This window comes from Hibiscus syriacus, unplaced genomic scaffold (genome assembly GCF_006381635.1).
Source record: "Hibiscus syriacus cultivar Baekdansim isolate YM2019G1 unplaced genomic scaffold, ASM638163v2 tig00113301_pilon, whole genome shotgun sequence".
Classification (NCBI taxonomy): Eukaryota; Viridiplantae; Streptophyta; class Magnoliopsida; order Malvales; family Malvaceae; genus Hibiscus; species Hibiscus syriacus.
This window is the reverse complement of record NW_024063453.1, coordinates 189,204-212,143: the sequence shown is the minus strand read 5'-3', so window position 1 is coordinate 212,143 and position 22,940 is coordinate 189,204. Positions and strand designations below refer to the sequence as shown.

The following is a 22,940-nucleotide window of genomic DNA, read 5'->3' as shown; positions in this document are numbered from 1 at the left end:
TTCAATTTATTTGCAACACATAACATTAGAGTTTCATAAGTTAACTTTTTTAATGACAGTTTTAGTTGAAGATTCATGGGTAAAGGCATATATATTGTAAAACACCATGAACATTCTCCCATGACCCTCCAAAACACAAATCTATCCAAACATGATCAACATTAGATGATTTCATTATTGTAAATTAATTTACTAAACAAACGAGCTGTGAAACTAAAACCTGTTGCCGGATGGGGAAGGATGTCGTTGGATATAGGAACGGATGTTGCCGGAGAGAGTGATAGATGGAGATGAAATGAGTTGCGATTTAGGGATTTAGGTTATGAGTTGTTGTTGCTGCTGCGTAGTTATATACCCAAAATATTTGTGTTGCGAAACTAAAACCTGTTGCGAATTCAGAAATCGAGTTGCGAATTTGAAATTCAGTATTGCGATAGTCAGAATATCGTTGCGATAGTCAGAATCTCGTTGCGATAGTCAGATTCGCATTGCGATTTACGTATTCGCATTGCGAATTAGGAAAATCGCAACGCGAATTTGGAAAATCTCAATGCGATAGTCAGAATCGCGTTGCGAATCTGGAAACTGATTTGCGATACCAGAGATCGCGTTGCGAATTATCGATCGCATTGCGATTTAGTTGGTCATTTTGGCAAATCCAAAAAAAGTTGATTAAAATCGTATATTATAAGGTATTTTTGGTCACTGAGGTTATTTTCTCATGCTTAAATTTCTCGGTTTTTGTTTCACGAGACCGTACGCCATTGTGCTCACATCAGTGAGCTATTTATTAGTGACTTCCCAGGAGAGATTTTTATTTTTTGAATAAATATTTATATCCTTGATATTCGCGTGTTAGTGAAGACTGCGTAAGCTAATCTGCAAATTTTCATGAACAGTTGCATCATAGGCTTTTCTTTGTCTCACGTTTTTTCCCCCAGTTGAGACACTAATGCATCTTGACCATTACGTTTGTTTGCTTAAGCAATAGCCTTTTGAGATTGAATCTGATAGCTTGACATCCAAGTGAGTGAACAGTGTTTTATTATTTTTATTTTGTTTGATTATTAAAGAAGAGGTGTTATGGAAGTTAAATTAGTGGGAAGGGTGCTTTGAATTGTGATTCAATGTAAATAGTCAAACACCACCAGGTCCAATCAACATATAAGCTGTAAACATTCTAAAGATCAAAGTCACTTTTGGAATAAAATCATGTTGAAGGATTTTTCTTTCTTTCTTTTTTTTTAAATTTTGAGTGAATCCAAGATATTTGAACAAAATGAAAGAGAAATATGAGGCTTCATGGAATAAATGAGGGCATGACAGAAGTTAACAAAGTAATGATCTGGACTGCAAAAAGTCTTTGATGAGTTTTGTTCATAATTCCCGTTGAAGAAACCTAATCTATCCTTCTAAGAGTTCTAAATCATTTCTATCTTTTTGCTATGGTGAAAGTATCTTTAGCGCCAGTGTTGATTGTAGAGAGTAGTGAAGAGCATAACATTTAATTTCTGCTATAGCTTTTCAACTGTTCTGTTCTAATTAAATATCATTGATTGCTTAAAATTATGGTATTAATGGTGATATGGACCTTTTTTGTTTGTATTTTCAGCTAACAATAAAATATGGGTCGAGGCTGGTGAGACTGACGACCTTATAGTACCTTACCAAGAGGGAAGTGAAAACTGTCTGAGTAAGAAGGAATGGATTAAAGAAACTGCCGCCATAAAGCCTACTGAGCAGAAGTCACCTGGGGATAAAGTTGATCTTCATAGAAGAAAGTTGGAGGGTGGTTCCGATCTCAATGCAAATGGAGGGATTGCCAACTCAATATATAGCATGGACTTGTGGCCAGAGTTATCTTTATCTAGCACAGAAAAAAGTAATCATGATTCCATGGCTAGAGAAGTTTCTGACAATTTGGTTGGAATAACTGAATGTAGCTCAAAAAATGGTGAGAATATATGTTATTCACGTTCTCTTAACAGAAGAAATGACTGAACATAGAAATATCTTAAAATGTTTTAAAATCCCAATGAAGGTAAAGAACAAGGTGATTTTGTTGACTACAGCTGGGCTAAGATTGGAAGCTTTGATGATCTTGATAGAATTTTAAGGTAAAGCAACTTATCGTTTCTTGTAACTTATGAAAGCATTGCCTTGACAATCTAACCTGAAACTTGCAATCAGCAATTAGTATTTGCTTCAGCTCTTATTTCCTTTTGAAAATGGTCAGTAACCGCGAGATAACTTTTGTCACTGTGGAACAACCTTTGTTGTCTTTACATAATGTCCATTTATTTCTTGGACTTCTGAATTTGAAAGTTTTTACTTTTATTTTCTCCAAGTATAGTCCTTAAATAACCTGACTGCTTTTCCAAATTTAATAAAAACTAGCATACGAAAAAGCCTGTGCGGACAGAGGAGTGTGATATTCCCGCTGCCACTCAGAGGAAAAAAGAGAAATCCTGTCATAATGTTCCTTTCCTTGTTTATCCATCTTTTATCGTATACAATGACATCCTTCTGGCTCAATATTCTTACAAGTGATGATTTTGCAGCAATGATTATCCAATATTTGGCAGTTTAAATCTTGGTAATGCTGATGAGTTATGGTCTTCTTCTAAAGAGGCAACAAACTGCCCTGAAAAATCTTTTCCCACTATTGTGGACTCTCCTAGTCTTGCATTAGGGGTGTTAAAGAGCACATCTGAGAACTTGGAAGTGAAAAGAGAATATAACCAAAAAGATACTCTGTCTATTACTCTTAGTTATGGGAAGCTGGATGGTTCAACATCTCATGGTCTGCATAATGTGGAATTTCCTGGAGATAGAAATAAATCCGTATGTGAGGAGGTATGGAACATCAACATGATGTATGATTATTCATTGTTTCTGATAGAAAAACAAAAGAGAAACTGAGAAACAGAAAGAAACAAACTGAAGTTCTTATTTTCTGATACCACATAACAGTTGACATATGTCTCATATTTAATACTTAGTAATTAACTCCTAATAAAATACTTTACTAGAAGATAATAGAGGATAATGTTTATCCAGAGATAATGATAATAATGAATCTTAAACTTAAAAAGACTCCTAAAACAGTAGATACTCTTAATAAAGCAATAAAGTAAGCATAGTTAGGACTCTAATACAATTCGACACTCTCCGTCAAGCTGGTGAATGAATATCTGTCATTCCCAGCTCGCTAAGAATATCTTGAAATGTTTCGTTTGACAGTCCTTTTGTGAATATATCTGCTAACTTGTACTTTTAATAAAGCAGTAAAGTATACATAGTTAGGACTCTAAAAAATTCGACAGTTTCTTATGCTTTTAACCAAACCTAAGGAAATACATAATTTATATTCACTTTCACAGACAAATGCTGAAACCGGGGGAAAAACCTCTCCACTAAAGTCTCACCTCCCTGCTGAAAAAGATCTGCCCCCTATTGATTTGGCTGATAAGGTATCATACTCTTAATACTTACTATTCTTCTTGCCTTAGGTTTCTGGTTTTTCTCTTCAAGATTTAGCATAAAAGCTACTTTCCTGGTCATTGGGATGGCAAGTATTTATGGTGTTTCATTCATTATATGGGAATCTGTTTATAGAACCTTTCTTGGGGTGCTACATGGGAAGGGGAAAGAACATAGCATCTTTCACTGAAGTATATCTGAATAAATGATTTTGTTAGCTATAAAGAAAACATATGATTGGAATTGTTTATTATGTGCGCCAAATTAGTGGGTTGTTATTAGTTCATGATATTTCTAATAATGTTCGTCAACAAAAACCATCTAGGCAGAGAAGTACCTCTCCTAGTCTAAGTCTGATGCTACTTTGTAGTTTCCGGTGAAGATGCGATATTGAGAGTACCTTTCAAGCTCTTGCAGCAATGTAGTTTTAATTTTTATTCAAGCTTTTGGCAGATGCGCTGATATAACTTGTAGTTTGGAATAGGCTGAGAAGGTGAAATTATATAGATATTTTTACATTCATTATATCCTATAATTTATTGAACTAAAGGGTCCACCTTTTAGGTATTATGTGAATTAGGGAAATAACTATCAGGCAACATTATACTTCGTAACATATTGAAGTTTTCTAGCTAAAGACAGTGACAACAGGTTAACTGATTCATAACTATACAACTATTGACGTTTGGAATGATAAAGATTGATTGAACATAGGAACTAAAAAACGCTTCTATTTATGCACATATAAAATGCATGATAGCTGTCTTTTTCTCAGAAAATAATCAATAAATAAAGTATTGCATTAATTTACCAGAATATAGATTTAGGCATTCCCTTCTAGTTGTCAATGTATTATTTTAGTTCTACTTCGCTGTGCAGGAATATAGGCAGAATAAGCTGCTGAAATTTAAAATAAAACAGAAAACTCGGGTCAGGCAAAACTAGTACAGAATTTATATGATTCCCCGATTCCATCTGGAAATACATTGACTAAATGTGAGAAGAATTTGGCAACCTCTGTGGTAAAATCTTCTCCATCTTTAGTTGTGAGTCACCAGAGGCAGCTTCAAGGGTCTGACTCACTTCAGTACCAACACATCAACACATTTGTAGCCCCTTCCACGTATGGGAATCTTACAAACCAATATCCTACGATACCTATTTTGTCCAACATCCAGTCCCGGGAAATTTCTCATCAACCTTTGCTTCCTTGTTATGATGTTTCCCATATCAAGTCAAATCCTGCAAACAGGTCAGCTCCAACTTCAAAATCTTCGAGAATGACCCCTCAGGAAAAGATCGAAAAACTGAGGTGGCGCCAGCAAATGCGGGCACTGCTTGCCATTAAGAATCAACAGCAGCAGTTTACTCATCAAGTTCCAAGTACCAATCATTCTGTCTTTGAAAACTCTAGTCAAGAAAACGATTTCAACTTGGTGATGATGTTGAAGATCTTAGCCCTCTTGCCTCTTTTGACCCGAATTCCCCATTCGAGAAAAATTACTCTAATACGGTTGCTGTTGCAATTGATGACCATTCAGTGGAGGACAGAGTACTCTATCAGCTACAAGATATAATTGCAAAGGTATGCATGATGACTTGCTGGTGCGTTTCTCTCCTTGCAGGATAATAAGGAATTAGTGATACCAACAAACCTAGTTTTGCAGCTGGATATCAGAACTAACTTTGCATAAGAGATAGCTTGTTCCGGTTGGCTCAAAGTGCGATGCAGAGACATTATGCTAGTGAAACGAGCAGAACTAGCATAATTATCAAGGATGAAAATGAATCTTCAAAAGAAGAAGATAAGAACCATAACAGGTTAGTGAACTCTACACTATGGCAAACCTGCTTTTATGTAATCCTTCAAAAGGTTATCCTCAGTCTGCTTTTCCTGTCAAAACTGAATTCTTCTATAATCTTGTTTCTATCTGAAATTGATGATAAAAAACATGCTCAAGTGTTTCACGAATGGAATTCTGCTCGCTCTTAATGAATCAAACCATAAAACTGGCTCGAGCAGAATCCTTTCATCCTGCACCGTGTCATTCTATTATTGTCAAGATTCAATCCCCCTTTTTTCATGTAACTAGTGTCTGCTAAAATGAGAAGCTAAAAATAAGTTCCTTGTGCCACAAATTTATTCTGTTTTTCATGCTGTTAATAGCCTGGGTGTGGTTCTTGTCTAAGTTTAAGAACTACATGCTTACATATATGGATTAACTACTCTGTGAAGATCTTATAAGTTTCAGTGATCAGCGCATCCTCTAACAAACACAAAGTAATATCATGGTTTCATTTGGTTTTTTAGACTTTTAGGTATTTCCCTGATAAAAAAGGTTTTTTAGACATAAAATATCCATCTCTAACCTTTAATACTGCATTTTACTCTGTCGCAGTTGATTTGCCTTAGAAGTTTAAGTCTCATCTTATTTTCCTTGAACATAATTGTGCAGGATGTCTGAAACAGAAACAGAGACCAATCCCATAGATCGTACTGTTGCTCATTTACTCTTCCATCGGCCTCCGGTTTTGTCCAGAAAGCATCCAGAGACTCCTGAATCACTTGCTTCCATAAAGCTCCCATGTGAACGCAAAACAGTGAGTTTAATGAGTTTGCCGATGCATTGCATATTAGAGTTAGACAATTCACATGTTAAAAGAAATCTTACTCACCAGGTCTCAAAAGTTCCTTCACCATTGTTGGACCGCAAACATGTAGAGCAATTTAAGAACAGCCCTTTCGTAGATGCTTCCTAGAATGCGACAAACAATCATCCTGCTGATGCAGAGGTTGAAGCCTCTCACAGAAATCTGGAACTCTTCTAAGAGTAATTACTTTCTTTACTTCCATGCCTATTAAATATATGCTTCGGATTATTATATGGATTTACTGGTAGTTCGAAGGTGCTCCTTTTCTTGTCAGCAGATCCTTTCAAACTTATCATGCTCCCATGGAAATCATCCTAGCTTAGCTGAATCTTCAACGATTGGCGGGATCCAGAGCTGTAAAACATCATCATTTCCAGAATATGTGGACATCTTTTGTCCCCTTCTATAAACGAAACCTGCATAGGTAATCAATTTTAGTTATGAATCTACTGTTCGAAATTCTCCGTTTGTCTGTCTATCCTCTAACATACTCCGTGGAGGCAACTGCTTTATGTGTGTCCTCTAATCTATACCCTTTCCTGATGTGCAACATCATCCAACTCTGTGAAACATTCTAAGTGTTGACTTATGTTGTTATGACTTTTCATTTTTCTTAAAATATTCGTATAGACACTTGTGTCTAAGACGCTTAGATAAGAGTGTGGAGAATGGGAATGTAACATTCCAAGGACTCCAAATAAATAGAAAATCTTGAGAAAAAAAACCGAATCATTCGTGTGTCGATATATACTCATATCTAATGTTTACACCCGAGTTTCGGAAGCATAGGTGGTGTTGGCAAATTGATATTGCCACTTTTATTCTTCCTCTACAGCTTTACTCTAATTGGAAGTTCCAATGGCTAAACCGGTCGTAGAATTGATGCACAATGTGTGTGCGTTATTAGCTTAAATTGTTAAAAAAAAAGGATTCATTTTAGTAAATAAATGTATTATCCCACATCTGTTTAATCCTGAGTTACATATGCTTTCTAGGGTAAATTACATATTTTCTTATATTCGAGCTTTTGTGTCTATTACTAATTGATTTTATGTCGGATGCTTAATATAGAGTTAACATTTTGATTTGTTGCATGTTTCTCGTACTTGTTTCGATGCTGCTATTCACTAGTTAACCTTTAGAGGTGACATTCAATATATCTTGCGTTTGAATCTCAGTTTTGCATGTGTAAAACTTTTTAATTTTACCCTTTTTGGATAGTTAATTACACGTTTTGATTTTACTCTTTTTTGGATAGTTAGATGAATAAAAATAGATAGTTGGAATTAATAGTGAAATGAGAAGATATTCACAAAAAAAATGAAATAATTTCAGTCATCTATTTTCACTTATCAAACAATTCTAAAAAAAGTGTGTGTATATATATATATATATATATATATATATATTCATTCAACGATTCTAAATTTGTGTAAAACTAACAGAGTTTTATATTATGTAAGTAGATTCTAACTCTAATTACTGTAAGTTATAAATTCTAAATCTTAAATTTAAACCTTAAGTCTTAAATCTAAACCCTAATTAATGATTATAACACATGAATCATTAAAACCTTGTTTGTGGATTTTATTCATAGTCATCGCATGAGATAATAGTCCATATATATAGAGAGAGAGGAAGCTATCATTTGATACACAAGATGTGATTTTGTTTATATAATATGTATATTTTAATTGAAAATCCTAAAATTTAGATCCCTAAACTTAAATCCTAAACGTAAACTCTAGTTTTTAGTTTACAGAAATTTGTCTATTTTAATATTATGTTATTTAAGGTTTTTAGTTTAATATTTTAGTGTTTTAAAGTTTATATTTATAAATAGGGTTTTAGATTCTAAAATTTTGAACTAAAATAGGCAGGTTGTGTAAAAAATTAAGTTTACATGTCCTATTTATTTTGATCAAGTTAATTTGATTACAAATAATAAATCTCTCTCCCTCTTTATATATATAAGATAGGATTCAATTATGTTGTGTAAAATATTTTAGTTTTACACAAAATTAAGAAAGTTGAATGAGATTAAATAATCGAGTGAGATTAACTTTAGTAAATGTGAAGATATTTACCAGAAAAAAAAATAAATCTTAGTCATTTATTTCTTCTCATCCAACGAGTTTAAATTTGTGTAATTTAAAAAAAAAGTTTATATGATATAAATTGATCATAATCTTATATATATTGATTGTGAAAAATTTACAATTAAGATTCTATTATGTATATATGTTTTATTTAGGTTTTAAAATTTTAATGTTTTTAGAGTTTAAAGTTATTAGTTAGAGTAAAAGATCATTCAAATATTATTCGCATATTAACAATATATCCTCGTTTGTGGAGTAGTTCTTTTACACTGCTAGTGGATGGAATGATTATTTATATAGAGTTATTGTTTTTTTAATTAATCTGGGTAAGCATAAGACATTATCTGTTTTAAGATAATTCTAAACTCTTTAACATTAAAGTTCACAACCCGACGTTCATGGTGTTCGAACTCATGTATTAAGGAATAATAATCATTTCTTTATCACAGAGACCACTCGATTCGTGCACATAGAAATATTGTTGAATATAAATGATGTGTAAACTTTCTTTTATACAACCTATATATTTTAACCTAACATCTTAAAATCTAAAATCTTAACTCTAAGTAAAGACAAGTGGGTTTGTTGCTCTCTGAAAATTTTAAATTATCATATATTTTAGTTATTTTTTATATTTTTTTGTTGATAATTTATTTTTGTCGTCTAGAATTTTATAAGTTTGTCTTTCTATAATTTTAGAATTTCACTCCTAGTATAAAATTTTATGACTGCCACTAAATACAAATCCAGTTGATGATATTTAAAATTAATTATTTAATATTAAATAAAAAATAAGATTTAACTAATTTTTAATATACCACCGAAAATTCAAGGATGAAATGCTTTTATGCAAAAGATTGAGAGTAAAAGGAGGAGGTGAGATCATTTGAAATAATTTGATGATTGGAGTGAATGGATTTGATGAATGAATGGAACATCAAGCTCGGGTAATCAAACTAGGGTTAAGCTTAAGTAAAAATGTAAGAAGTTTATGAGTTTATGTTGAATTAGGATCATACGAATCGATCCAATAAAATATATTTTTCATTAAAATTCATCACGTTAACGTGACGAGTTCAATGAAAACTATAACAAATGTCATGGATCACAAAATAAATTTCTGTGTTCTATTGTACTAATTTTTTGGCCCGTAGACGTAATAGGAAAAAAAACCCCACTTATAGAAGCATCAATGATTTTAATGAAGTATAGAAATAACTATCATTTATACTGATTTTTTTAATCACTGAAATTTTAGGGTTTTCGAATGCTTGAAAGATTATTTCAAGATATATTGAAATAGCTTTTATGCAACATAAAATGAGAAAATAAAAATAAAAGAAAATAATGATGGTATAAAACAAAAAATTCAACTCAACTAATTCATAGAGTACTCTCGAAAAAAAATATTATACTCATAACGTATAATCTGCTTTTGTAGGCAACCTACTAAAGAAATTCTGGGGAGCATTTAACACATCTTTTCCCAACAATGGAGGCCTCATTGCATAAACTCCTACAAAAATAAGAAAAACTTCAAGACTGATTACACAATATAACATCAAAGATCCAACAACACAACAAACAAGGAAGATTGGTGTAATTCTTGGGTCTCGCCAGTTTAGCAGTGAGTGAAACCTCTCCGCCAGTGTTGCAATGTCACCGATCACCCCCACGACTCTCCCCGCAATGCTTCTAAGCCGGTCGTATCTCATCCGGAGAACATCAGATTGTCTCGAAGACGGGAAAGTGTCAAACTCTTCGTCCAGTTCGTCGGCTGTTACGGGAAGGGATTGCTCGATATGTGTCGGATGCATCGGTCGCTTCCACCACTGGAAAATCATAGCTTGAACACTATACAGAATCACTGCTGGCAGTATCAAGTCTGGTTTAAGAACTATAATGCAGTAGATTGCAATGACTGCAACGGTTGCTGTCGGATTCTCCCACTTGCGGATTTCGTCGAACCATTTCCGAGCATCTGATAAGCACTTTAAAGTAGCCAAAATTCTGGAAAAATTAGCTTTGGCTTTCCTTAAACTGTACGTCGTGGAACCTCCGTTCAACATGTACTCCACAACTTCGCTCCTTAATGGTGGTTCGGTCCGGCTTAGACTCGAACAGAGAATATGAATAGCTTGTTTACGTAAATTGTCGACTTGATAGATCGAAAGCGGATAAATATGATGCATTGGAGGCAACAAAGGATTCATGGTGTAAATCAGAAATAGGTTAAAGTAAGATGTGCAAGTAAATCTTACAGCTAACTGAATTTCTCCTGTTCGTTTTACTCCATTAGGCTGTAACACCAAAAGCGGGAAAGAATATGTGTAAATCTTGTTCTTTTCCAGAGTCGAGAGTCGAATCTTTACCTTTCCGATACTCGGATCTTTTCCATCTCCGGCCACATCGCTATCATGCAAGTGACAGTCATCGAAAATTCCTATGGTAAGCATGGTGTACGGATCATAAACATCCCAAGTATATTGTTCATTCCATTTCGGATCGAAACTGTCGACTACTGTACGAGTCTTTACCCACTTAGGTCCGTATTTCGCCACACAATAAGCATCGGTCGTTTCACGGCCATCTCTAACCTTCATTGGCTGCAAACCAGTAGCGTTTATGATCCCCAACTCCAAAACTCCGATCATAGTCGTCCACAGCGCTTTCGCTGTAGGCCGGTAATCGCTTCCAAAGTGAACGGATTCATCGTACACATGATATCCGCCATCAAGACTTACCCTCATGTTAAGCTTACTAAAGAAATTATCCTTTTTCCTCACACCATCTTCAAACACGTCTTCAAGATTGTACCACTTTGGATCAGCCGGTAAGGGTAGCAGCCTCTGATCGACATCCGACAAGTGAATTACGCACTTCCCTAAATGTCGGATTGTATTATTTTCGAGCCTATCTTCTACCGTTATGATTAACGGATCAACAAATGGTTCGGCAACAACAAACATCAAATCCTCATTCCATTTAGGATTCACATTCTTATCAGGGGAAACTCTGGTCCTCAATATCACATCCCCAACAACAGACTTGACATAAACTTCAGGATTCCGACCCTTGTGACCCAAAACTAAATCTTGTGCTTGAATTACGTTAACTCGAAGGTACCAAAGTTTCGGCGAAAGATACACCTTCGAATGAGTATTCGAAAGGCTTTTGCCGCTCACAGTCGCCGAATCCGAATGCCAAGCCTTGGAAAACACACGATCGGCTTGCGTGCTATACCAGATAGCCAACATCAATTCACCTTTCCCTACATTGACACCATTATTATCCTCCAATTTATACCATTGTGAGGCAAGGGGACTATCAGGGGGAAGACAAGTTGGAACATCATGCAAAGAAATGGTGATTTTACCAATCACATCCTCATTGATCACATTGATCTCCATGGTTGTACCCTGCAACCGATATACTGCGAAGGAGAAAACTTGGTTCCATTCGGAATCCGGTTTCTTCTCAAAATACTTTGTCGTCGCGCGATAGTTCCCGATTTTTATTTCGACATAAGGATTCATGATTCCATTGGGAGTTTCCAGCGGTAAATCTCTAGCTCTAACTATTCTGACAAATAAGAACTTCATCTGCTCGACGAGATCGAATGAAGATGCAAGGTTTTTTTTACCGGAGACTCGGTCACCGCCGATGTTCGGTCTGGTTTCCCTCAAAGAATAGTCTATTTCTTCACCTTCCATTGTGCGAAGAGAACTTGAAAGAAGGGATCAAACGTTAGAATCTTCTGCAAAAATAAATGAACAGTGGAAAACCCAACAAAACATAGCGTAAAACAGATTAAGTATATATATACTTTAAGGCAACTCAGTTTCCCATAATGGTATTGAGATTATACGCAAACTGTATGAATTGGGACATAAGAGAAGAGGTTTAGATTTCAAAACATGCAAATTTCGATGTTTTCATTGTTGAAAGAGAAAGCAGATAACTCAAAACATCTTCCACGATCGACTCAAGTATAAACCAATGTTGAATTTAGGCTTAGGCTTTCTAAAAACTACCTTATTTTCTGGTCTGTAAACTTGAAGGCGAGAGAGAAGAGGAAGACGACTTGCGACACTGAGTCAGCTTGTCTGACGGCAATGGAATTTTATACAGGTTGAATCTATTTGAATAATTTTCACTAATATATGCTTAAATTATTATTTTTTCGAATGATTTTGGACGGTAAACCTAGGTAATTTCTTTCCTTAAGTGACAAGTATTCTAGTAATTTTAAAAATTTTATTTAAAATTAAAATTATATTTAAAAATATTATATTTTTAAAAATATAATATTTTAAAAACCTTTATTTTAACCCTTAAACCAACACCAATCCCATCTTTTTGTCGTCGACGAAGATTCACCTAATCTTAACTCCCCTGATGATCAATATCGTATGAAATCGCAACTAATTGATGGTCGATCAATAGCCAATTGACGTTTTGTAACTCCACGAACCCTAAGACGAAAATCGTGATTTCGATGACTAACTGCAGCAACTACGGTGACCTATAACTAGGAGGATGACAGAAAGTACATTGGTTGTAGTGGTCGTGGTTAAAAAGGGGCGGGTTAGGGATTTAGGATTTTTAGGGATTTGGATTTTTTTTTACAATTTAAAAGAAAATAGTTTTTTTTATAAATATATATTTTGATTTTAAAATTATCAGAATGTGACATGTGTCAGTTAAAGAATGAAATGAACGGCGTTTATGACTCGGGCTCTTAAAGTAGTAACGTTTGTAACTTAGGCATGGAGGTCATTCAAAAAATAGTTTAAGCACCTATTCGTGAAAAGCGATATAGTTTGAACGTTAATTTTATAATTAAGCATTATTTTAAAAAGTTACATTATGATTACTTTTTTTTTAATTTGTCCTATTTCTATCGTTGAATCATTAATTTTCTTTGGTTTTAAGATATGACATGTTAATAAAATTATTTAAATTTTAAATTTTTTCTAGATTTTAGATGAAATATTAATTTAATTTTAAATTTTAGATTAAATGTTAATTTAATTTATAAATTTCAGATAAAATATCAATTTAACCCCTTATTCTATTAAAAAAAATTCCGATATCGACCATCACTCATCATTATTGTAGGTCAACATTAGTTTTCATTATTGATGATTGTCGATCTCCATTTCCGATGATCGTTAGATCTAAAATTTTGAGTTCACTCGTATTCACCTCTTAAATACGAATTTAATGTCGAAAAGTATGTCAAACTTTACAAACTTAGTTTAAAACTCTTTAAATTCTTGGGTAAACTATGTATTTAGTACCTAAACTCTCAATTTTAGTATCTAACCTTTCAATATTTTTAAAATCATACCTAATGTTTAGTTTTTGTTTCATATTAGTACCATACCGTTAAAAACTTAATGTGTTTAGTACCTAAACTATTAGTTTTTGTACGATTTAATACCTAAATTTCAATTTTTTTCAAAATTAACATTAAATTTTGAACGGTATACTAAAATGAGATAAAAATTAAATTTTAGGTATGATTTTGAAAACATTAAAAATTTTGGTGTTAAAATGAACTAAAACTAATAATTTAAATACTAAATACGTAATTTACCCTAAATTCTTTTTAAAATAAAGGGTAAATGATCGCTTTTATTTTTGTCATGCCTTATTTTGGTCAATAGTTTTGAAAAAAAGTAACATTTTGCTCACTTACGGTATTCGTTTTTTAACATTTTGATCAATAGACTGTTAACTCCTGTCAATTCGATGGCATGACGACACGTTAAAAATGTTAATTTTAAAATTAACCCTTAAACTTCCAAAAATCTATTTTTTCTCCCTCTTCATAAAAAAAAGCTTAAAATATAATCCCAAAACAAAACAAAAAAAATCTCTCCTAACCCTCATCTTTGATGTCATTGCCATGTCCTTTAACCATCGTCCTCTTTAACCGTTGTTCGATCTGTCTGTTTTACAAACATGTGGTGACTGACTCAGAGCCACCCAACAATTATGGATTTTAATCCGACATGTTTTGCTTATGTACAAGATGGCTTGAAGTTGGTTTGGTGGTACGTTAGTAGGCTACCCCGTTTAAGGACTGTCCCGTTTAGTTTCCAGACGTGTAGGGCTACAATGTGGCGCAAAAAACGAAGCAAGTGGCTTCTGGATTTTAGGCCAATAAGCTGCCATGCTCCCTTCTTCTCCAGATTTATACTACTGGTCTAACGGACCTTGGGTCCGTATGGGGCTACAACCCGAGGCTTGAATCAGTTTGGGAAGATGAATGAATTCACACCTAACATCACTGTCAAACTTTGGTAGATATAGCATGAGCCATGAAGGCATTGAAAGCAACATATGCAGTCGAATACAAGTTAGCAGGAATTCACAATTCCTTGCAAACATCAAAGGCTTGTGTTGCAAATAAGTCGGCCTTCGATCACGACCTGTTGGTAAAACACAGGAATATCGAATGGCGGCAGAAGATGACGACGACAACGACAACAAAATTTAGATGAGTATGTTTCACGCTCGAAAATGTTGGCTTTTCTGTACTTAATGTCTGTATTGAAGTAGATGCTTACCGTTCCATTAAAAAAAGGGGTAAACTACACGGTGACCACTAAACTAGTACCCTTTTTCATTTTGACCACTGATGTTTCAATTCGATCAATCAGACTATCCAACTATTTAAATGTTTCAATCAAGCCACTGCCCGTTAATTTTGAACGGAGGTGATGATGTGACGGTTAATAAAATTGGCATAAATGTATATTTGATCCTTAATATTTACACATTATATCAGTCACTATTTTAATTCAATTAAAATAAATTTAACCCTCCAATCTGGAGTTACCACGTGTCAGCATATAATTGGAGGGTTAATTTAAATATTTTAATTAAATAAAATTTTTTACTAATTAAATGGTGACATGTGTTACCACTGTGTAAAGGGGAAACATGTTGAAATAAAACAGAGCTTGTAGGGATTCAAACTAGGGACTCCTTGGGGGTCTAAACAACCTTTCTTATCTATCAAAAAAAAAAAAAAAAACCTTTCTTGCTGGACCAAGCCATCTATTTGGTTTTAAAGTGCACAATATTTTATATATTGTATTTGAGATTATTTCACGCATGATGTGTGAAATAATAATATATAAATTATATTAGAGTTATTTTTAAAGTGCATAATATTTTATATAAATTATATAAATTATTTTTCTGTTATTTTTAAATAATAATATATAAATTATATTAAAAATAAAATTATATTAAAATTATTTAGAAAATCCAAATCTCAAAATAAAAATGAGTTTTAGTATTTTTATTTAAATTATTTTTAAATAATAACATATAAAGTATATTAAATATAAAATTATATTAAAATAATTTAGAGAATTCAAATCACAAAATAAAATAATTTAATTTAAAATAAAATATTAAATTTACTTTTATTTTTTAGTTTACATTAACTATAATTTAATATATATATATATATATGAAATATAATTTATTTATTATATTTGTTTTCATAATTTAATATTTTATATTGTACACTTTAAAACCAAATAGATGGTTTGTACCAGTTGCAAAGGCTTGCCCAAACTCCCAAGGAGTCCCAGATTCGAATCCCCCCAGCTCTCTCCTATTTTAGCATGTTTTACCTTTACACATGTGGTGACACATGTCACCACCTGATTGGTCAGATAAGAGGATTAATTTAATTAATTGAATTAAAATAGTGACTAAATTGATAAAATATGTAAATATAAAAGACCAAATATATAATTATATCAATTTTATTAACTATCACATCATCACATATGTTAAAAAAACGGCGAGTAGCTTGATCAAATCATTTAAATAGTTAAATAGTTTAATTGATCGAATCGAAACATCAGTGGTTAAAATGAAAAAGAATTATAGTTTAGTGGTCACTTATGTAGTTTATCTATAAAAAAACGTCGCATGTCTTGTACTTTAAAAAAGAGGGTAAAATATATTAGTGACCACCAAACTATAGTTCCTTTATTTAAAAACATTCAATTAGGTCACTTGCCGTTAACATTTAATAAAAGTATTGAAGTGTCGGTTAATAAAATTTATGTAGTTACACATTTAATCCTTATTACTTACATAATCTATCAAATTGGTCATAATTTTAAAAGACTTTTTAATTTAATTTATATATTTCTTCTTTCAATCATGTGATTACACATGACATCTCCTAATGAAAAGAAAATAAATTGAATGGAAGGGCTTTGGGGGAGTCGAACTCGAGTGTCCAAGGAGGCAAAGCAACAGATTGAACTGCTACACCAAGACTAGTTTCTGGTATTTTTACCACTCGATCAGATTGGGTTTAAGGTAAAAATATACTATTTTTATACTTTTAAATTATAATAAATAATTATAAATATATTATTTTAACTATTTTAAAATATTAATATATTCATATCGGATTGGTGATAAAATTTAAGGTAAGAAATCATCGAATCGACCCAACATAGTATGAATATTAATATGTAGCATATGCAGTGTATTTGAAGTTAAAAGTTGTGTTTGGTTCATTGGTTAAACACTTGCTCAAGCTCTAAAGGAACCCAAGCTCGATTCCTTGCTTGCTTTCTTGTTTTGTTGTCTTTAATTTTCTTTCCACCGGGTGACATGTGATTGGTGCAAAATAAAACTATTAAATTAAATAAATTAAATCCTGCAATCAAATGTCATACATGTGGCATGATTTAATTCAAATATTAAATTTATTTTAATTTATTAAAATTAAAACTAAATTGATATAATATATAAGTAACAATTATCAAATGTGTAATTATACCAATTTTATTAATTGTCATGTCAGCACTTCCGTTAAATGTTAACAAGTGACATGATTGAATGTATTTAAATAGTTGGGTGGTTACTGTTATAGTTTACCCTAAAAAAATGTGACCATGGTATTATTTTTCATGTGGCCTTTCAACTTTGAAAAAAACTCAATGTGACCATTTGACTAATGTTTTTCGTTGTTAACTGTTGTAGTACTAATGTGATAGTTCACAGTGGTGACGTGAAGGTTCACGATGTTGAAGTGACAATCCATAGTGACTAATAACGTAGGGGATAACATGATAGATAGGCTAAATCAGTAATTCAAAAGTGGCAGGTGGATTGCCATGTCAGTACCATAGACCACCACGTCAACACCGTAAACTACCATGTCAGTACTATAACGGTCAAACGATGAAAAACGTTTATCAAAGGGTCATATTGAATTTATTTTCTGAGCTGGAGGCCACATTGAAAGAAAAAATAATAAGAGAGTCGTATTGACTTTCCCCCCAAAAGTATAGAGATATTTGATGTATATTTAACTTTAAAAAACTTAAAATCTAACATAAATCACCTTAAATGATAATGGTTAAGGAATTGTTGTTGTCTCATTATGTATATGAACTTAATTTTTAGGTTCAAAAAATCAAAATTGATATCTAAACTTGATTTAACGGTTCAAAAATAGTTCAACTACGTTATTTACTATAAGTATCAATTTATACCAAAAAAATAAAGTCTGAGTACCAATTCGAACCAAAAAAAGTAAATTCGTATAAATTAAAAAGTTCAAATACTAAATTGAACCTCAAATATAAATTTAAGTACCTGATTGGATAAAAAGTAGCTTAGACATAAAAATTTAATTTGAAGCAATGTTCACATATCAATAGGTTGCAAATGAGATGATACAGATTGCGAGTTACTTGAGATCGACTCGATCAAAGCTTGATAAATATTTGACTCAATTGGACTCGATTGAAGCTTTTAACGAGCCGAAACGAGCTACTCGATACTCAACTCGAAAAGTTCGTGAGCAACTCGAAAATATAATATATTAAGATTTTAATTTTTTAAAAAAATTAATTAAATTTAAGTCATTTATTTATTTAAATTTAATTATTATAGATTAGTGTAAAGCTTATTAGTTTTTTTTTAAATGCTTCTTCTAGAAAATATTTCTCACGTCTATTTAATCATTTTTTTTAATTTTTTTAATATAATAACTAAACTTTATACATTTTTTTTCACTATATCATTAATTTTATAACGATGTTATGACTTGACTTAAAAATGTTTATTAAAAAATTGTTCATATAAGTCTCAATAAAATTATTCTTTTATTTATCTGATCATACTCATCCGACTCCATGTTTAAGCACGAAAAATACAAGTTCCATTTCACTATTTTAATTTTAATTTTTTTCATCATTTGATTTATATAATAATATTTATTATTATTATTATTATTATTATTTTATGTCTCATATTAATTTTTTCCCAATAAAAAATTATTATTTATATAATAAGATACGATCACTTTTGATTTTATTTATTTAAGATGTGGTCACCACGATTTAATTGTTTAACAACTAATAGATTAAGTGACGTTATATTTTAATATAATCACACATTTGGTCCCTATTATTTACATATGCTCTAAATTTAGTCATAATTTTAATAAATTAAAATAAATTTAATCATCCAATTGAATGATGTCATGTGTCACTGGTGTCATGTGTCATGCCACGTGTTATCATTCGATTGGAGGACTAATTTATTTTAATTTAATATATTTATTTTTCCAACAATTTGCTTTGTTATATTAAAGTAAAAATAGTCCCTCCAATCGAATGGTGACACATGACATGACGTGACATATGGTACCAATGACATGTGACTTCATTTGATTGGAGGATTAAATTTATTTTAATTTATTAAAAGTATAACTACCTTGAGAGAAAATGTAAATAACATGGACTAAATGTGTGATTATATCAAAATATTTAACTGCAATTAACTCGTGGTGATCATCTTAATTAAATAAGAACCAACGTGACCATATCTTATGTATTTTAAAATTAATGACCAAAAGTGAACAAAACACAAACATAAATGATCATTCGTGTACTTAACCCTTTATTTTAAATGCAAATTGGTTGAAGAAAATATTAAAATAAGTTCTGTCATCAAAGTATAACCGAGAAAAGTGGAAAACAACTTAGTGATTAAAAATGTATAAAGTTTAATTATTAAATTAAAATGTTTTAAAATATAATGATTAAAGTAGAAGTGAAAATAAAGTTCAACCATTAATTGTGGAATTTACCCATGTTTGTGCTTTCACGGAAATTGCTGTCTTCCAATCCAATTCCCAAACACCCATCCTCCTCTCTATCTATCATTTTAAATTCTCCGGTTTATTTCTGTCAAATTATCCCATATAATATCTACAAGAGGGAAAAGAAAATGGAGCGTTCCTCATTTTCTTTATAAAACTCTCTCTTTTTTATTCTTCTTCTTCTTCTTCATTTTGAACCGTCTCCTATCGTATTTGGAAGGTTTTTCTATTTATTCAAATGTGTTTTTGAGTATGAATTGAAGGTAGGGTATTTTTATTTCATGGATTTTTTCTTTGGTTGGTTGTGACGGTTTTTTTCTTATAATATTCTAGATCTTCTTGATTCCTTTCAGGGGTTCTATTTTTAGAAAATGTAGTTTTCTTCTTCTCATTTTTAGGGTTTATTTTTATGTTTTTCTCTACATTGTTATAACTTGAAACAATTATGTATATTAGTTGGGTATTTCCAAGAAAAAAAGTTTTAACCTGATTTTCTCATAAATATCTGTCTTCTTTTTGGATGATTAAGCGGAATTCAGAGCTGGGGGTGAATTTAAGAGAAAGGATTGGGATTTTAAAAGAATTGGGTGGTAAGAATATTTAGCCCTGCTGATTTTCTTTCTTTCTTTTTAAGTGTATTAATTTTGATGATATGCATTGATGGATATATTGGTTTAATTGATCAAATATTAGCTAATTGCATTCATTTTGTTGATTCTTAAATTCCTTGTTAAAAAGAAAAAATCTAGGTTAATCTTTGTGTTTTTTTGGATATCCATTTATGTTGGTTTGAGAGAAAAGATTGTACGAATAAGTTACTGCAGATGATCGAGTGTTCGTTGAATTGTAATGAAATAGTTTTTACCCATTAATTGTTTATGGTGGAATATAGTTTCATGAGGGTTAGTGGTGATGTATGGAAAAAATTAAGCTGAAGTATTAAAAGTGTGTTTACTTCTTGGCGTTTAAATGATAGCATTTCTTACTACCGGCTCGGAGTAGCCATTTATGATTTAACATAATAACTTCCTGTTGGAATTTGATTCAGATAAAACAATTTTATAGTATGCGAAATTCAACTGATTTTGAGCTTTTCTTTTTTCCTTTCACTTTAGATTGCACATAGGTATTAGCATGGCATCTGGGAACCCAATTTTTGATGACTTGCAAAGCAAGCTTGAGGTTATAGATCCTCCGCCGCAAAATGAAGACATTTTGGATAGTGAACCTGTGAATGATCCTACTCAACCCGCTACAAAACCAAATTTGGTTGTGTCCGGCAGCGTTCGGGAACTGTTGGAGTGCCCTGTTTGCTTAAATGCAATGTACCCACCAATTCATCAGGTGTGTTCATCTGAAATGTTGTAGTTGATGATTACTTTCAAGAAATCGTTTAAGGATACTATTATTTGTGTTGGGTAATCTCTTGCTATCCATGGGAACCTTGTTATGTTTGTGAGTCTCGGACATGGGTACTTAAAGAACAATGAAGAGTCCAAGCAACATAGGTTACTAATACTAATTCATACCTAAAGATATTTTTACCAACCATATGTATGCAGAAGATGAATCTATATTGCACACACTTGCCATTGAGCATTATCTTACACCCTAACCGGTCCAAAAGGCTCAATGTGTTCCTTAACTGGTAAAAAATCCTCAATGAGTTATCTTTTATGGTTTTTTTTTGTTTTACTCTAGCCATTGATCATTACTTTACCTTTAAGCAAGTTGTAGTTTTGAATCATTGAATTAATTTGTTTAGATAAATGCATTAAAATTTGATATTGAAAGGGGAAAAGGAAGTTTCAATCAATGTCAGTGTTAATACCCCCAGAAAATAGAAGCTTCACATTGGAGGATAATGCTATGATTTATTGTATACTTAGAGAATGACATGAAATTCCTGATTTGGTGCACTTTATCGGTTGTGAATATTCATGTGTATGTATTGTATTCTGTTATTCTTTTTAACAGTGAACACGAATACTGTAAACTTAGTGTCCGTTTTCTTTCTCTGTGCAGTGCTCAAATGGACACACACTGTGTTCTGGTTGCAAGCCAAGGGTACACAATCGGTGCCCCACATGCAGGCATGAGCTCGGTAATATTAGATGTCTTGCATTGGAGAAGGTTGCTGCATTTCTTGAGCTTCCCTGTAAATATCAAAATTATGGGTGCGTAGGTAGCTATCCATATTACAGCAAGCTAAAACACGAGTTGCAGTGTTCATATAGACCATATAGTTGCCCTTATGCTGGATCAGAATGTACAGTTGTTGGTGATATTCCTTTTCTTGTTGCTCACCTGAAAGATGATCACAAAGTTGACATGCACAGTGGCAGCACCTTCAACCATCGTTATGTCAAATCAAATCCGCATGAGGTTGAGAATGCTACATGGATGCTAACGGTATTATTACCATGTCCTTCATATTTTCTTTCATATTTTGATTTCTCTCAATCCTCAAGAAGATGGATTATTATACCATTTCTGCTAATTTCAAAAACTGGAAATTTGTTTTCTGAATTCTCATCAGATTCGTAATGGACAAAGGGTTGTATAAAGTCCATTACCAATGTATTGTCATATTGTTCTACCACATGCATAGAGGGGAACTGAATCTATCAAAGTGGCTTTGCTGTTATGAAGTTGATTTCTACTTTTGGACAAGATATTTTTATTCTGTTTTTCTTCTGATTTTTGGATTTATTTTTTCAATTTCTAGGTTTTCAGTTGCTATGGTCAGTACTTTTGCCTGCATTTTGAAGCCTTCCAGCTCGGGATAGCTCCTGTTTATATAGCATTCTTGCGGTTTATGGGAGATGATAACGAGGCAAAGAACTATAGCTACAGCCTTGAGGTGGGTGGGAATGGGAGGAAGTTGACTTGGCAAGGGGTGCCAAGGAGCATAAGAGACAGTCATCGGAAGGTTCGTGACAGTTTCGATGGTCTCATCATCCAACGGAACATGGCTTTGTTCTTCTCGGGAGGAGACAGGAAGGAGTTGAAGCTTAGAGTGACAGGTAGGATATGGAAAGAGCAGTAATCGTGGGAGTGCCATCTCCAAGTTGCCTCCGATTCTGTTTTGTCGTAATAGCCGGTAGGTTGGTTTATTTTAATACGTTTTACGGGTCTTCTGGTCATGTGTTTCTTGGTTTGTTGAGGGGGCAAGCTCTCTTTGCTTATCCATGCGTCAAATGCATGAATTGAAAGATGTTAACATTAATGTCAAAATCTGGTATCTACCTGTAATCAATTTAGAGGTAATTAGAAATGCAGGTTTTCATGGTGCAAAATACAAGGTTTTTATGGTACAAACAAATTAAAATTAAAAAAAATATTTAAAATTTAAAATATTAAAAAATAATTAAATATTATAAAATTACAAAAAAACACTGGAAAATTTTCAACGAAATAAAATAAGACACATGGTAGAATATAGAATACCACCTTCATCGAGTTTTGTCACTCTAATGCAAGATAAATACCACTGAAAATATGGTGAACGAAATTCAAACTTACAAGAGAGAACCGCATAA

The 22,940-nt window shown here is 32.4% G+C and overlaps 2 protein-coding genes and 1 pseudogene across 2 annotated transcripts; 2 read left to right on the top strand and 1 right to left on the bottom strand.

Moving 5' to 3' along the window:
- The first annotated feature begins 1,292 nt into the window (after positions 1 to 1,292).
- Positions 1,293 to 6,545, top strand: LOC120186148 (annotated as a pseudogene).
- A 3,104-nt stretch (positions 6,546 to 9,649) lies between these two features.
- LOC120186147 (FT-interacting protein 3-like) lies at positions 9,650 to 11,947 on the bottom strand. Its single transcript, XM_039190167.1, has one exon. It carries the CDS (start codon positions 11,945 to 11,947, stop codon positions 9,650 to 9,652), a length of 2,298 nt encoding a protein of 765 aa, XP_039046098.1.
- A 7,974-nt stretch (positions 11,948 to 19,921) lies between these two features.
- Positions 19,922 to 22,697, top strand: LOC120186144 (E3 ubiquitin-protein ligase DIS1-like). Its single transcript, XM_039190165.1, has 4 exons — positions 19,922 to 19,988; positions 20,514 to 20,742; positions 21,424 to 21,810; positions 22,127 to 22,697. Exons 2-4 carry the CDS (start codon positions 20,533 to 20,535, stop codon positions 22,445 to 22,447), a joined length of 918 nt encoding a protein of 305 aa, XP_039046096.1. The 5' UTR covers positions 19,922 to 19,988; positions 20,514 to 20,532; the 3' UTR covers positions 22,448 to 22,697.
- Positions 22,698 to 22,940: the final 243 nt, after the last annotated feature.